Source organism: Perca flavescens, chromosome 3 (genome assembly GCF_004354835.1).
Source record: "Perca flavescens isolate YP-PL-M2 chromosome 3, PFLA_1.0, whole genome shotgun sequence".
Lineage (NCBI taxonomy): Eukaryota > Metazoa > Chordata > Actinopteri > Perciformes > Percidae > Perca > Perca flavescens.
In genome coordinates this window covers 40061903-40079839 of record NC_041333.1, presented here as the reverse complement: position 1 = coordinate 40079839, position 17937 = coordinate 40061903, and the positions used below count along the sequence as shown (strand labels likewise).

Genomic DNA, 17937 nt, shown 5'->3' with positions numbered 1-17937 from the left:
GGCGAGATCAGGGGGGGGGGGAGGAGGGGGAGAGGGGAGGGAAGGGGCTTGTTTAAAAATGAAAATGAAAAAAAAAAAAAAAAAAATTCAGGACGTTGACGATGATTTACATTTTATGCAAAGAGCCCCGATGATATGGCACCCGGAGGCTAGCACACCTACTCTTCATCGCCACGTTGTAATCATCATCTTCATCTGTTCTGTCACGAAAGATGACGAAATGTTTATTCGAGTCTAGCGAGCGCTGAGAACTCTGAAGCTTTAAAGCCATGTAGAAACTTCACTTCATATCTTGAATGAATGCAAAAAAAAAACTTTCGCACTTTTCGACACGCCGCGCTTCTTCTTCCTCTTCGTATTCTCTGTTGTTGTTCCGTCCAATCAGAGAGAAGAGGTTTTTTATGTTTTGTGCCACATCTTGTTTGTTTGTTTCTTGGGGGGTCGGGGGAGTTGTGGGTTCAGTCGCAGACACTGCCGATAAAAAGCTGCAGAGGGGAATGGAAAGACTCGGAACCAGAGGACAAGGTTGGTTCGGTGTTGGGGTTCATGTTTGTGGTTTGTGGCGGTAAATTGCTGACCGTTTGTCAGATTTCTCCCGGAGCGCACTGGCGTTTTTTTTATTTTTTTACAGAAACGTCATTCAACATTACTGCATCTCCATCAGATTTCTTCCAGACAAAAATCACTTTGAGCTACTTTCTGTTTTTTAAATTAGGAGACTTTGGATTCGCTGCCGAGAGATAATCCATCCAAAGGTCGGATGGACGGAAACAGCGTCGAGACGAGTTGCAGGTAGCAGAAGAATTGCATGATGTATTTTTGCGAAAAGCGCAGTGACCCACACAAACGTTTGAAAGGTTTGAATGATTTAATGAGCTCTGATCAGGTCTGAAGAGTAGGGATGCACCAAATCCAGATTTTTGGGGTTCGGCCTAATACCGAATCCTACCGATCCTCAGTCCATGAACCCAGTAAACACATGAATGAAGTAAACAGTGTCTGTCCTTCCTTTGCCGTACCTGAAGTTGCTGCATTTTGGCTGCTGTCTGGAGATTCCTTCGTGCACAACTCGTATTCTTCCAGATGTTTCAGCCCAGATGTTGTAACAGCGGCCATGTTGTGTATAGTTTAGGGTCCTCGCCACCACCAGACCAATCGGCATTGAACAGATTGAACATGTAGCTGGACTTGAATGGCCTTCTTTTGACTGAAAGTACTGCCAAACAACAACTTTTTCTGCTCACCAGTTCCATGTCCACTTTCTCACAGCCTGCTGCATTGAACGCTCCACCTACGTAAACACCTTCCCATAATCAACGGCGCCGTCGTTACGGCGACCAGCGTAGCGCGCCTAGTGCAAGCGTAGGGTTCGGTTCGGTGGGAAAAAATTCTAAGGCAGAAACCGTACCCCGTCCAAAAGCCCAATATTCAGCCGAAGCCATCTGAAGGATCTGGTGCATCCCTACTGAAGAGGACTGAATCCCCGCCCACTTTAGAGCTCTCTGTTTCTGAGATCCGAAGTCGTTCTGAGTTCGTTGTTCACGTACTCTCAAGTCATAAAGACAGAATGTCGATTGTTACCATAACACCAAACATGAACCCTTTGACCTTAACCTTTAAGTTGGTGTTCACAGAGTGAGCTAGATTAGTAATAAAAGTAATAAAGTTATTTATTTGCGCTAAACACGACTATCCCATCAGGTTTAACGTTACCGGACTTGTTAATGAAGGTTGGATGCTAATAAATCCTAAAATTTCTTCAGCTAATGTACCTGACTTGTTATTAATTTAATTTTCTAACTCGTTTAGCTCACTCGTTTTGGAAAACAACTGATGGTAATACCTTATTTAAAGTTATATTTCAGCAAAAAGTTGATAAAAAAACATGAATGAATAAAACGTTTCTTACCGTTAATAAAACATCTAGTTTTGGCGCCACGTTGTTGACACGTGTGACGTCATATGAGTCAGCAACAATCCTTTTTTCTTTTCAACTAGTTTCTCCTAGTTGTTGTTTCTACTTCAGCAGCCATTCATGCATTTTCCTAACTCAGAAACTCGTTTTTCCTGATGTGTTTGACACCACAGGACCTTTTCTAACTTGTCTAGGTCACTCCGCACCAGATTAAAAATTATGTTTGATCAAAAAGTCAATAGTTTTGCCGCCATGTTGTTGACACACATGACGTCATATAAGTCAGCAAGTCGGGCACCAAAGTCTTTCCCGAGTTTCCGAGTTTTCCAACTTTCCCAGGCAATCACACGCATTTTCCAACTCAGAAACAGTTTTTTTCTGATACGACCGTATGCCGATGATGTGACTGTGTTCGTGTATATCACAGCATGTATTCCAGAGCCTCAAATGTGCACACGTCGTCCTTTTTTTAAAAACACGATTGTATGTTTTAGCGGACTCAACCTGTTGTTGTGATTGTGATGCAGTCGGGCACACTGCGCTCTGATTGGTGCACTTTAAAAACATATAGCCGACATGCCGTCTTCAGTGCTGCAGCAGCTTCGTTATTGGTTCTTTTTGTTGATGGCTGGTTATTAAAATTTTTCTGGGATTGATTATATCATTATTTTCCGACAATGAGAGGATCATAACAGGGGCACTGTCATTATTAGTTATCATCAGACACAAACAGAATCTGTGGATTTTTTTAAACAGTTTTCAGCGGCCATCCTTATTGAAAATCTTCCGAATATTGAGGACTGTTTTTCTGCTTTGGGTGGAAATGTGTTAAAATTCTAGTAGTATATTTTAATTTGTTTAAAATCTGCGGAAAATCAGCTGTTTTTCTGAGATTCATTTTCTCTTTTAAAAAAAAAAAAATCTGCAGAAAATTCTGCGGATTTCTGCGCCCGCAGATTCTGTGTGGCCCTGATTATTACTTACTGCTTGATTCCTGTTTTTTGGAATCAACTACACTTAAACGAAATCTCCAAACAAATCAAATATTACATTCTTTTCAACATACATAACAACATAGATACGTTTTTAAGCATTTAAGCCTGCATTCACACGCATTATATCTCTGTATATGAACATGTATTAAACATATTTATCGTGTAGCCTGGAGCTTCTGCTCATGATGCGTTGAGGAAACCTGGGAATCGGGAGGTTTTCTGCTTTTCACAGCTGGAGAGGACGCTGATGGCATCTGTGAGAGCAAACAGAGTTCAGACCGCTGAACGTAAAGTTTCAGTATGTATTCTTAGAGACTGGACGTTTCTAATGACCAAACTCTCTGAAACATTAGCTCACCACTCAGGCGAAAAAGGCGCCGAAAAAGGCGCCGAAAATGCAGGAAAAAGCGACGGATCAGGTGTTCTAAAACCTGTGTTTTTGCTTCTTTTTAAAAAACACGGATTACACAGACTAGTTGTAGTCTCATTGTAGTCGTTTTGCATCTACCTTTACTTGCTTTGTGTCTGTTTTTATCCGTTTAGCTTCTAATTTAATTTGTTTTGTGTCTTTATCTTAGACGATTAAGTCCAAAACATCCAATTATTCGACTAATCAACTCAGAGAAAACAGATATTTATCTGACGAACTGAAAGTTTCAAACAGTTTGGATTAAGTGTGGAGCATCATCAGCGTCCTCTCCCGGTCCCGTGTTGTGTTCAGGTGTCGGCTGACGGGAGGATATCTAGTGACATGTTTAAACACTGCCCTGCTTCGTTGAGACGAAAAGCACTGCCCCAAAAACGGTTTCCCTCCGAGATCGTCTCAACGCCATCGTCAGTTATTAAAGTCGGGACAAACTGCCGCTCGTGTCTTTTTATGTCAAGATGAAGTTTATTTAAATAGTTTAACTTCCCTGCTGATTGTTTTTGTATATTTCCTCTGATTCAAACTGCTGTTGATCCTGTAGATACTCGTGCTACAACATATTAATGTGATCAGGGCCGGCCTGAAACAATGTGGTGCCCTGTGCGAGGTTTCAGATGTTCTTCTAATTTTTTTAACATTTTTGTCGTTTCTTTTGATGTTTTTTTGTCCATCCATCCATCCATCTTCGTCCGCTTATCCGTTTTTTTTGTCATATTTCGTAATTCTTTTGACGTCAGTTTTTTTTTTATTTTGTCGCTACTTGTCGTTTTGCGTTTCTTTCAGAATTTTTCCCGCTATTTTAGGTGCTTTTTTATCCACTTTTCCCCTTCTTTTTTCCATGTTTTTGTCTGGGTTTTGTTGTGGGCAATTTTGTGTTTTTTTTCTACTTTATTTTTTTGGGGGGTTCCCAGGTTTTGGTGTTTTTTTTTTTTTTTATTTTTTTCTCAGTTTTTCTGATATTTTTGTCGCTACTTGTTTCCTTATGACAGATTTTTTTTTTTTGTCGCTTTATTTCTCAACATTTTGGCACTTTTTTATCAAATGTTTTTGTCGTGTTTAAAAAAAAGTTATTTAAACGTTTTCCCACTTTCTTTACATTTGATTTGAAAAAAATCTTTAACATTTCTTTTCTTCATTGTGACTGCCGGCGTTTACCCATCCTGCCTCTGCCCCGGGCCGGCCCTGATCGTGTTAATGATATCACATATATGTATATATATATATATATGTATTGGTAATGTGGCGTTCAGGCGTTGAGACGAGCCCCTCACTGCCCAACTGTCCGTCCCGCAGCACGTTTCCTCTCCGACTCTTTACTCCTCTCAGACGTCACTCACCGGGTTTCCCAAAAAAAGCCAAAATTCCACTTCCTGTTTCACACACAGTTACATAAAAACGTTCTATCACTGCCTTCCGAATCATATTAATAATAATGTGTTTAAATGTTTTATATACCTCATGTAGCAGCAGATAAAGGTAAAAGTACGGAGGATCATTTGTGCCATCTGTCTTTATGTTGCACAGATTTAAAATTTATTTTTCTACAAATCTGTGAAATGTCGTTCGTTTAGTCGAGACACAGAAAGTTCTCTCAATATTTTGTCGCCTTTCTTCCAATGTTTTGTCGGAGGGAGGGGATTGTCTTTACATTTTGGCACTTTTTAAAAACTTTTCTTAACGTTTACTTCAGACGACACTTTGGATTCTTCTTATTTTGACATGAAATTATGCAAAAAAAGTTTGTCTCAATCAGAAATAAAGTTGTGAAAAGATAGGAATTAAAAGCCAGATTTATAAAACTAAGATTCATAACTTTTATTAAGGATAACAAAAAAAAAACTAAAACAAAAAGCCCTGGGCTATGATTGTTGCTCCATCCGGCGCTTTGCTCCGCCCAAACTTTGAAAGAAGCTATGTAAGTAGGCGTCAAAATAGGCAACGAAATGTAAGAAAGAGCAGACAAAAATGTTACAAAAGGTGACCAAAAACACAGAAAAAGGCACCGAATAAGGTGTTCTAAAAACCTATTGAGTTTTAATCCCCTTTTTTCATCATTTTTTTCACTTTCCCCACAGTTTTTTTCTTGTTACAAGAAAAATACTGTGATACAACACACACACACACAGAGAGACACACACACACAGGCACACACACACACACACCCACACTCTTTTTGGATCAAATTACTTCAAAGCCTGGCACACTTCCTGGGGGGACTGAAACCAGAATATAAACTGTAAATAATTTCACAAACATTTCAAAATAAAACCAACAACTACATTTTTTCTGTTACTGAGCGAAGTGATGATTTATCCGCTCCGACTGCAGGTTGTCTGTTTTAAATTCATGCTTAAAAAGATGATTTTTTTGGGAAACTCAGTAGCCTCCTATCAGCCGACGCAGGAAACCTCCAAAATAAAAGAAACCTTCAGAATAAAAGGACGTAAAAAAGACGCATACATTTTTTTTTTATTGTTTTTTTACGTCACACAGATTTAAAAACACTAAAATATTTGCATGTCGACAAATAAATAATCATACTTTCTGTGATGCATGCTGCGATATTAAACACGCCATTTTAAACTCACAGAGAGAGGGGGGAGGGGGGGTTACAGAGGGCGGTTCTTATTGGCTGCCGAGGCCAAGCTGTTTGCACTGGGCGCTCACTGTTGAGCTGTGTTGCTATGAAGATGAAAAAACAACATATTGTGCAGCCCTAGTTTGTGTGTTTTGTTGGTTATAAATGGACGGATGGATGGAAAGAAAGGAAGGAACCAATCCCAGTCCACCGTACTGCCTCTGAGAAAGTCTTCCAGTTTTGGGGTTTTTGGGGTTTTTGGGATTGTAGAGGTCGAAGGAAAAGCTCTCGCAGCGTTTCTGGGTTTTCCAAAGAACGTGTTCAACCAAATCTGGCGACAGGAATGTTGTAACAGAGTGTCCTTTCTGTCTCCGCTTCTACTTCTGCAGCCACAGCCCGAAATCAGCTTCACGTCCCGGCAGAAAGTCACCTAAAAAGTACAGACAGAAAAGTAAGAAAAAAGTATTTTCGTATTTAACCCAAGAAATCACATACTTATCAAAATGTTTTAATGAAATTTATAATTTTATTCAGATTAAATACAACTGCGCTGCCTTCATGTTCTGTCACAAGATCATGTAAAATTCAGAGAGAAAGTATTAAGACACACACAGACACGCACACACACACACAGAGACACACACAAACACAAAGACACACACAGAGACACAGAGAAACACACACACACAGACAGACACACACACACCGACTTTTGTTCAGGTTCACAGCAGTGTTGCCTTCATGTCCTGTTAGGAAATCATGTAAAAGTCATAGAAGGTAAATCTTTTATTTCTTTTTTTAAAGGTGGAAATGGAAAATGAAATTATAGTTTGAGAATTTAAAGACACACGCAGAAAGAAATGGGAATTACAGGATTTTCTACGTGACGTGAACGTGGCATGATTTCTGTGATTTCTGATAAAGCCAGTGTCACCTGAAGGCAGCGTCGGAGCGTAAACTGTTTCCAGAAGAAGAAAGAGAAAGAAAGGACGCTCTATAGTTTAAAGTCTGTCATTTAAGAAAAAACAGTTTGTTACTTGTCAGCGCTGGAATGTAACTAAGTACATGTACTCCAGTACTGTACTTCAGTCCAAATGTTGAGGTACTTGTACTTTACTTGAGTCTTTTCATGTCATGCCACTTTTTACTTCTACTCCGCTACATCTCAGAAAGAAATATTGGACTTTAGTTACTCCGCTACATTCATCTGTTCCAGCTTTAGTTACTAGTTACTCCACTACATTCATCTGTTACAGCTTTAGTTACTAGTTACTTTAGTTACTTTAGTTACTCCGCTACATTCATCTGTTCCAGCTTTAGTTACTAGTTACTTTAGTTACTCCACTACATTCATCTGTTCCAGCTTTAGTTACTAGTTACTTTAGTTACTCCACTACATTCATCTGTTCCAGCTTTAGTTACTAGTTACTCCACTACATTCATCTGTTACAGCTTTAGTGACTAGTTACTTTAGTTACTAGTTACTTTACACATTAATATTCCTGCACACAGAACACATGTAGTTTAGAAAATCTGATGTTTGATTCTTAAGTAAACTAGCCGACAATATAACGGACTACAAGGTCTTAAAAGGAGACAAAAACCTCAGAAAATAGTCTGGAAAAAGTCGACATAAAAGTCAGAATGAATGACATAAACAGCAGGTTTTAGTTTTTGACGTTTTTTTAAAGAGTTTTTTTTCGCTTTTTTTCTCTCAACGTTTTGGTGACAGAAATGTGAGAAAAAGCAGACAAACATCTGGAAACTGTCTTCACCTCTTTTGGTGTTTTCGTCGCATTTTTTGGTCAATTTAAAAAGAAACTAAAAACACAGACACACACATACACACACAGACACAGAGACACACACACAGAGACACACACACACACACAAAGACACACACCTCAAACAAAAAGGCGGGAAATATAATCTAAAACCTTATCATAAGCCTTTTTCTAAGTTTTCGTTGCTTTTTAAAGACTTTTTTTAATTCTCTTTTTTCCCCGACGTTTTGGCAACGGAAATGTTTGAAAAAGCGACAAAAAAAAAACCTGTCTCGTTTTTGTCGCTTTTTAAAATACTTTACACACAAAACAAGAGTCGAAAACGCTGAAAAATGGGTCCTAAAACCTGTCGAGTTTGTGTCTTTTTCAAAAGGAAGAATCCAGTAGAAACATGCGAGTCGAGCCGCCGAACTCTCTGTAACTTCATCCGAAAACTTGGCGAGACTCGGCCCGTTGGCCGCCGTGCGATGACATCATCGCGGGGCGTTGTGACACGCCCCCGTTTGTCTCGGGCTCTCTCTATGTGTTCTGCTGCTGTTTGTTTGTGACTCACCTCCATATAACGCATCCTGTACATGAAGAAGAAAAGTCAACGCCAGCGGCGAGACGCAGCGGGACGGACGTTGAGACATCAAAAATAAAAAGAACCAAATCAAAGCTTCAGTGTCTGCCGGCTCTTTATTCACGTCAAGTTTCTCTGTCTGTTGGCTAGCTGCACATTGGGCTTTATTCCAATGTTTTTGTCAATTTTTTTCTCTATTTTTCTGGGGTTTTGTCAGATTTTTTTCTGAAATCTTTCAGCATTTAAAAAAAAAATTGTTGTGCTATTTGTCAGCGTTATTTTATCGCTTTTTGTTGCTCAATTTCTCGGTTTTTTATGCAATTTTCCGGCATTTTTTATTGTTTTTAATGCTATTTTGTGGCGTTATTTTATCGCTTTTTTGTTGCTTTTTTTATTGTTTTTTTATGCTATTTTCTGCATTTTATATCGCTTTCTTGTTGCTATTTTCAACGTTTTTGTCAGGGTTTTTTATGCAATTTTTCAGCGTTTTTTATGCTATTTTTTGCATTTTTTATTGCTTTCTTGTTGCTATTTTCAACGTTTTTGTATGCAATTTTTCAGCGTTTTTTATGCAATTTTTCAGCATTTTTTTTAGAGCTTTTTTGTTGCTATTTTTTGTGGCTGAATCTGATGTTTTTCATTTCCTTTTCCGGCATTCAGAAGGTGTTTCTTTGCTCTGAAGGGTTTGTGTCTGTTGTTTACCTTTGTGTCGTTTTCGGCCCTTTTTAAATGTTTTTTTAACGGCATTTCTTCTGATGTTTTTGTCATTTTTGGTGACATTTTGGTCACTGTTTCAGCATTCAGAAGATGTTTCTTTTTGCCGTGAAGGTTTTGGTGTCTGTTGTTTACTACAAAATTGGCAATAAAGTTGGCAAAAACATTTTCATTTCCAGTTCTGACCCGGAGGAAAAGATCTCTTTGTTGTTGTTGTTGTTGTTGTTGAAGTGAAGGACAGGAAGTCTCCGGTATAAATACATCTCTACACACGTGTCTGTCGGACTCTGAAGACCTTCATCCATCTTTATCAAGACACAGAAACACAATTTGGCTGAACAACAAGACCTTTCTTTATTACTGTCTCCATAGAACGACAAATATCAACATTAGTACATCACTTTAAAGAAATATAGAAAGCTTTAGGGCTTTTATTGTGAATGAGATTTAGGGCTTTTATTGTGAATGAGATTTAGGGCTTTTATTGTGAAGGAGGTTCAGTGCTTTTACTGTGAAGGACATTTTGGGCTTTTATTGTGAAGGAGGTTCAGGGCTTTTACTGTGAAGGAGATTTAGGGCTTTTATTGTGAAGGAGCTTTAGGGATTTTATTGTGAAGGTTCAGGGCTTTTAATAAGTTTCTTGAAATTAAGAGCCCTAAAGCTTTTTCACAGTAAATGCCATACACCTTCACAATAAAATCCCTAAAGCTCCTTCACAGTAAAAGCCTTAAACCTCCTTCAAAATAAAAGCCCCAACGCTACTTCACAGTAAAAGCTCCTTCACAGTAAAAGCTCCTTCACAGTAAAAGCTCCTTCACAGTAAAAGCTCCTTCACAGTAAAAGCTCCTTCACAGTAAAAGCTCCTTCATAGTAAAAGCCTATACTGTAACAGACGACACAGCGCTGTGGAGACTAAGGTATGCTTCATTCAAGTACGACCGGGGGTCTGCCGCCGCAGCACTTCTCAAAGGCGGCCGATTGCAGCCACCCTCCCTCAAACAGACTTTACCTAAGCTGCTAACCGCTAACGTAAGCCACGACCAATTCGTGGCACTATGTCTGTACAGAAGCAGAGTTTTCAAAATTAAAGCTGGGAAACAGGTCGCTGTGAGTCGACTTTTAAAATTTAATCTTTGTTGCCTTTTTTAGGACTTTATGTCGACCAAACTGTAAGTGAGAAGACTATATGGGACATGGAATAATACAGTCAGATATTTGACTTTTTCGAAATAAAAGCATGAAAATAAACTCTACATGTCTGGCCCTTGTTGCAATTCTCCTTTTCCAGTGTGGCCCTCTGGGAAGTTGGGATCGAACACAAGTAAAATAAATGATCAGTTAACTGATTTCATTGAATGTGGGGGTTTTATTCAATTTTATAGCATCAGAAGAATATAATTGATGAAATAAAGTAAAAGTTTAGTCAAACTTTAGTTTAGAAGCATATTTAGGACAGAAAAAACACTTTTAAGATTTACTGTATTCTCGTTTTTTGGTCAAAAAGTATCACCAGGAGCTACCTAGCCAGTTGATATATTGTGTGCGTTTGGTTTATCGCGGTCAAATCACTGAGGTTGCCTCAAAATTTAGGCTACACTATACATGTATTACCTGAAGGCCTATAGGTAACATGTATTACCTGCAGGTCTAGGTAACATGTATTACCTGCAGGTCTAGGTAACATGTATTACCTGCAGGTCTAGGTAACATGTATTACCTACAGGTCTAGGTAACATGTATTACCTGCAGGTCTATAGGTAAAATGTATTACCTGTAGGTCTATAGGTAAAATGTATTACCTGTAGGTCTATAGGTAAAATGTATTACCTGCAGATAACATGTAGGTAACATGTATTACCTGTAGGTAATACATGTTACCTATAGACCTGTAGGTAATACATTCTAAGATGTTTCTAGTTATGTGAAAAACGGGTTTGTACTTTTCCAGAAGAAGCTGTTAAGTTTACAGATGTTCCGATACCATTTTTTTTCCTTAGACCAATTCCGATACTCAAACTTGCGTATCAGCCAATACCAAGTACCTATCCCATACCAGTGTGTTAAAAATGCTTACATTGCATGATGTTTTAATAGCTGTACCAGCCCTGTATGCATGTGATAGTACTGCTATCATTGTTGTATGTGGCTCAGGTTGAACTTTTTGTGATCATACACAGATCAGAGAACTTTCTTTGATCTAGTTTGACAGTGAGTGTAACAGAAGAAGAAGAAAAAATGAAACCACTTTAAAGGTGTGCTATGAGTTCCTGGATGATTTGTCTCAAATCGTAGGCATCTCTCCTCGTTCCGCTAGCTGCCTGGCCCCTGAACACACCGTGAAAAAGCTCGGTCTCGGGAGACAATATAGAGCTCGTAAACATCAAACAAACACTAGGGGCACAGGCTGTGCACCAAAATACAACAAACCACATTCCAGCCAATCAATGACAAGATGGTTGGGGGAGTGGGATTAGGGTTCGTGACAGTTAAGGCTCTTATATACTAGACGCAGCCCGGCTGGCGCGTGCAAATGTGACGTCATGGGATTGCCGTACCTATTACTTCTCGCGCTGGTAGTTGCAGTCTTCTCCTGAACAGAGGTGGCGCTAATGAGCAAAGGCTACCGACGTTGCTCTTTCTACGGACTAGAAGAAGAAGAAAAAGGTAAACAACGGCAGAACTGGCAGCAGCGTTGACGTCAATGCTTGGATTTAATTGGATGAGCTCCTTGGTCGGATCAGGCCTTTCATTCACCATAACAGAGCTCATCTTAACCCGGTGAGTTTACCACAGAGACCTGCAGTCACTCTGAGAGTCCTGACATCACGTTGTCGGCGAACTCGTTCAGGCTTCCTGTTTCCTCTTTGTCGCGCGCCGCTGGAAAAAAAAAGACCCGTGAGCAACCTCGGCTCGCGCGCCATAAATCTAGGCGTAGGATATTACGTCATTTTGACGTCACGATGGCACGCGCCACCTCGTATGCAGCTAGTATGCCGTACGTTTCAGTCAGTTAGTCACGACAGTTACGGAAACATGGGGGGAGGGGCGAGCTTGCTGTGTTTTGTTTGGTATTTACTTAACGTCAACAGAAGTGACAACTCAGGAACCTTTAAAGTAGTTTTTTCTTTCCTGGCTAAATCACGTATTGGATCGGTGCATAAACTCCAGTACTTGGCGATACCAGAATTTTAGGCAGTATCGGAGGCTGTTCAGATACTGGTATCAAAAACATCTCGTTATGTTATCTGGTAAGTTGTTCCCAGTCAGTCAGTAGCCAGTTGTTACAACTGATGCATCACTGAGTCATCTTCTGAAGAACTTTACAAGTAGACCACCTTTTGATGATGAAGCAGGCTGTGTAGCATCTGTGGAGAGGACTGATGAGGAATCAGTAAGGACTGCTGGATGTTGAGTCACCTTCTGAAGAACTTTGCAAGTAAGACCACCCTTAAAGTCGCTTTGTCATCAATTTCAGAGATCACAGACAGATTTATGAACTCCTTTCCAAAATCAAAATCTTGATATTGAAGACGAAAATCTCTAATCCAAAACTAGTCTTTATAGTCTGGTACAATTCTTCCATGGAGCTGTTCAAAGCCATGTTCAAAATACATTTCTCACACACACACACACACACACACACACACACACACACACACACACACACACACACACACACACACACACACACACACACACACACACAACAGTCACACACACACACACACACACACACACACACATACACACATTCACACACAAGTCTGTATCACTATCTTTGTGGGGACTTGTCATTGACATAATGCATTCCCTAACCCTAACCCTAACCATAACCTAACCCTAAAACCAAGTGTTAACCCTCAAACAGCCCTTTAACACATACATACACACACACACACACACACACACACACACACACACCTACCCACACACACAAAGTCACACACACACACACACACACACACACACACACACACACACACACACACACACCTACCCACACACACAAAGTCACACACACACACACACACACACACACACACACAAAGTCACACACACACACACACACACACACACACACACACACACACACACACACACACACACACACACACACACACACACACACACACACACACACACACACACACACACACACAGTCACACACACACACACACACACACACAACCACACACACACACACACACACACACACACACACACACAGACACATATACACACACACACACACACACACAGTCACACACATACACACACACACACAACCACATACACGCACACACACACACACACACTGTAACTTCAGGGTCGCACAGCGCGCGTAGGAAATATGTGTGTCCGTCACTCAGACTTTATAAAACATCCCTGTTGAAAGTATTTCTCCGCAAATGTATGAATTACTCATTCACAAAATTATTCTACAGCTTCACAACTTTCTTTTTACACACGCACAACTTATTTATGACCCTTATTGGATCCCATACTCGTGGTAGTTCAGTTGATGAGACTCTGCAGCGCAAGTATGACAGGTCTGACCTGTTTTAACTGAATCAGGCTGTGATTGGACGCCGCGTGCTGTTAGGAAATCACTGATCGATGTCGTAACTCTGCCTGGGTAGGAGGAGGAGGAGGAGGAGGAGGAGGAGGAGCAGCAGCACCACCAACCGGAATACACATCAACTTCTAGGCTACTTCCTACATGCACGTGAACACACATACAAACATCCACACACACACACACGCCGCTGCTATAACTTATCTTTTCACGTTGCGCATTTACGCAGATTTAAAACCAGAACGTGTCGCTGATACGTCTTTATTTCTCTGTGTGTGTGTGTGTGTGTGTGAGAAAGTAACTCTCTTCTCTGTTTTAGTTCCTGTCTCCGCTATAATTGCAACACTTCGCTGCCTTTCAAAAGTTAAACATTAGGCTACCACGGGACTTTATTTCGGGGCTCATTAATTATTCATACAGACAGAGACACACACACACAGGATCAAACGGGAAGACTTCCCGGACCACCGGGGACCGTCCCGGTGCGCCGCCGTTACTCCTGGAGATTTACAGCCGCGGCCGAGCCCTGACGCGGGCCGTTAATCATCAGAGCTCCCGGTGCTGCGGTGCTAACCGGAAGGTGAGTGTGTGTGTCTGTGTGTGTGGGTGAGTCAGCTGCAGGACACTGTCACTATTCTCTCACACACAGACACACGCACAGCAAGACCCGGGGTACCCCAACAGTCCCGTCCGGACCCGCCCCGCGCACAGTTCTGCTACCGCCCGTCCGCCGGGACGCTCAGCTGAATATCACCGAATGATCCATCCCGACCTGGCAGACACCGAGCAGACCTTCCAGACCGGCTGTCAATGTAAGTCAACCCTCCTTCTGTCTGTTTATTCTCTAATTGTGTGTTTTCCCTATGGAGTCTGGCAAGGCTCCACGTTATTATTAGTGATCATGTTTATTTTATGATTATCTGAGGTCACTCTGTGGGTTCATTCACTGTCAGTCGCTTTGAATTAACAGTATTACCCGGATGACTGAACATCTACACTCGTTTTACCCAAAGATAGACCCGCGTTTGCTGTTCGCTCGCATTTATAGTCCTGCGTGCGGAATCTCATTTAAGAATCTCACAATTTTAATGTTTTGTCCCGTTTTTCTAACCTGTACATACAGATAGAGACACAAACGACACAGTTGCATTAATCATTTTTATGTATCCTAAAATTCGGCATACACACACTTCACCAGCACGCGCTCAAACGAACAGAATTACAATTTGTGTAAATGTTTTTGCCTGTTATTCATAATCTTTCACAAGACTCCAAATATTTGTAAAACATCTTTTAATGTAAAAAGTTTAGTTTATCTTCATACACACGCACACACACACACACACACACACACACACACACACACACACACACACACACACACACACACACACACACACAGCAGAATCAGTATACTCTATCGACCCAGTCTGATAATCAGATTATGGGCAATCACATCAGTTTGGGGACTCTGCAGTGAACACTGCAGTCCACCTTCATCATCACCATCATCATCATCATCATCATCACCATCATCATCATTATACATTTAATGAATGGAGGGAACTGTTACAGTTCTTCGCTTTGGATCATCAGATTTAAACTAAAATGACGCCCGGCAGACAAATGTTCGTAATTAAATTTAAGATAAGAAAAACTTTTATTGATCCCTCAATGAGGGAAACTCACTCACCACAGCTGCTCAATGCAGCACAGCAAATTACCCAAAATACACACAAAATATAAACAGGAAAGACAAATACACAAAGAACAAAATAGGAAATAGAACAAATAAGACAGTACACACGCACAGGCACACATACACACACATATACACACACACACACACACACACATATATATATATACACGCACGCACACACACGTATACACACATACGCACACACATATACACGCACACAAATACACACACACGCATATATACACATACACACACCACATACACACAAAAGAGTGACATTTCTTCCTTTTTATTTCTAAAAATTGTGCAAAACAACAGATGTGTCCTGTTATCAATCAACAACAGAGGAAACGTAAATCGCTCCAAACTTCTACTTCAAACAAACCGTTTTGAATTAATAAACTATGCCGAAAGGTTGCGGAGTAGTTCGTTGCACCAACAATACATCCAAAAACCCCTGGTCTTCCATTTGTCCTCTCGCCATGTCCTAAAATAGATCCTGATAGATGGGCTTCGGCTCCAGGCTATAGACCAGACCGGCTCCAGGCTATAGACCAGACCAGCAGCGATCAAACTTAGTTTATTAAGGTATCGTGAATGCTCATGTTCGGGCAAGGTCACAATATAAACATTAGACACGTGTACAACTAACCTGATAATCTGGTTAATGTATACACATGTCTAATGTTTATATTATATACTAATCCGTTTAACGAGAAAAAAAATCCACACACATTTGTCAAAATTATGATCCCAACTAGGGCTGTCCTCGACTAAAGAACTCCTTAGTAGACTAACACTTATATGATTTAGTCGACTAATCGATTAGTTGATTTAATTGACAGAGCTGTGCTCTTTGAGAGGTGGTTAAGACTAGAAAAGCACAATATAAATGTAGTTAATTAACCATCTGTAAAACTGAGTTTCTCCACAATTAATCCTGCAAAAGCACCACTTTAAATCTGGTGTTTACCAGAAATGTGCTCAGAAGTTTCTTGGAAATGAGTAATTAAGCATGAATAAGCATAAAAAATGACTAATGGACTAAAGAAATCTTAGTCGACTAAGACCAAAATGAGCGATTAGTCGACTAATCGACTAAGAGGTGGCAGCTCTAATCCAAACACACGTCAAATTGCAGAGACTTCTGTTGGACCGTCTGTTTGCTATCCCCCAAAAAGGGGCGCGGCCTTGAGTTTTAGCGGAGTGCCCATATGTGCCGGTTGTGCGTATACAAACGAAGCGTATAACTAATGAAGATGAATGCGTGCTGAACGTGTGAGTGAAGAGTGCGGCTGTCGGCGGTAACGCAGCTCTGACTCTGAAATGTGATTTCTTTCTGTTGTTCAGAAGAAACTGCTGAGTGTTTGTTTGTGCAAAGCAAACACGCTCCTGGAAATGATTAATAAACTACCCACAATCCTCCTGGGCGCGGTTATTGTCGTCTCCATACCTGAGGCGTATTACACACTTCTATACACACACACACACACACACACACACACACACACACACCACGCCAAATGCAGCAAGGTCTATTGAGCTCCATTTGGTGTGTGTGTGTGTGTGTGTGTGTGTGTGTGTGTGTGTGTGTGTGTGTGTGTGTGTGTGTGTGTGTGTGTGTGTGTGTGTGTGTGTGTGAGATGGATGGTTCTGTATGTCCCTCCTGGGGTCCTGTAGCTCTGCCTGATCGCCCGCTGTGACACATTATCTCTCCGTCCGTCTGTTTCCAGCTTCTCTTCATCCTTTCTTTCGTTGCGCTCTCTCTGTCCTGTCTCTCTCTCTCTTTCTCTCTTTCTCTTTCTCTCTGTCTCTCTCTCTCTGTCTGTCTGTCTCTCTCTCTCTTTCTCTTTCTCTCTGTCTCTCTTTCTCTCTTTCTTTTTCTATCTCTCTCTGTCTCTCTGTCTGTCTATCTCTCTCTCCTTAATAACCCTAACCTCTTTGCTTCTCTCTACTCAAAAGGCTTTTATTTTGAAATATGGAGACCCTGTGAGACAGCTTGTCGTGTCTAAAGTGTCTGAACTCAGTTTATTTTAATTACAAACTGATTGGCCGATACAACATCCTGTCTGGAGGGTTTCTTCTAGTTTTTGTTAGAGTTTGGTGTAGGGGGGGGTCACGATTTGGTTAGAAAAGCTCACACTTTGAAATAAAACCACAGAAAGTGATTTTAAAATGAACGTACGGCGCATTAACAGTCTCTCCGTCTCTGTGCAGGGCGTCTTTAATCTGCACCCTCCTCTTCCTCACCCTCGTGGTGGGCGGGACTACAGCAGCTGTCGGTCAGGCCAGCCAATCAGGTAAGAGACATCTGAGTTGTGATTGGCTCTCGTTAGAGAACACAAATCAATGACCCACAGAGGGTGCAGCCCTTATACTAATCAGGGCTGCACCATGGGAGGAAAAAATGCCATAAAGATATTAGTCGTGATAAATAAACACACTAGGGCACAGTTTCCACTGGGGGGGGGGTGCACTTACGTTACGTCCCAAAGTGCTAGGGGTATCAGGACATAAACGTAAAACCAGATGTAATTGGTATTTTGAAAGCATAGTTCTCGTTAAACTATATTTGTGGGGGCCAAAAACTGGGAATACAGGGTCCCGACAGCTTTGTGGGGCCAAAATGCTGGAGCCCACAAGTTTAAAGGGCTGTTTGAGGGTTAAGACTTGGTTGTAGGAT

At 40.9% G+C, this 17937-nt stretch overlaps 1 protein-coding gene across 1 annotated transcript in view; it reads left to right on the top strand.

Moving 5' to 3' along the window:
* The first annotated feature begins 13664 nt into the window (after positions 1-13664).
* il1rap (interleukin 1 receptor accessory protein) overlaps positions 13665-17937 on the top strand; it is a 35689-nt gene continuing 31416 nt past the window's right edge. Inside the window, exons 1-3 of the mRNA XM_028574482.1 lie at positions 13665-14132; positions 14202-14364; positions 17472-17554. Coding sequence (XP_028430283.1) covers positions 14363-14364; positions 17472-17554 — 85 coding nt within the window. The 5' untranslated portion in view covers positions 13665-14132; positions 14202-14362. The remainder of the gene's footprint in view (positions 14133-14201; positions 14365-17471; positions 17555-17937) is intronic.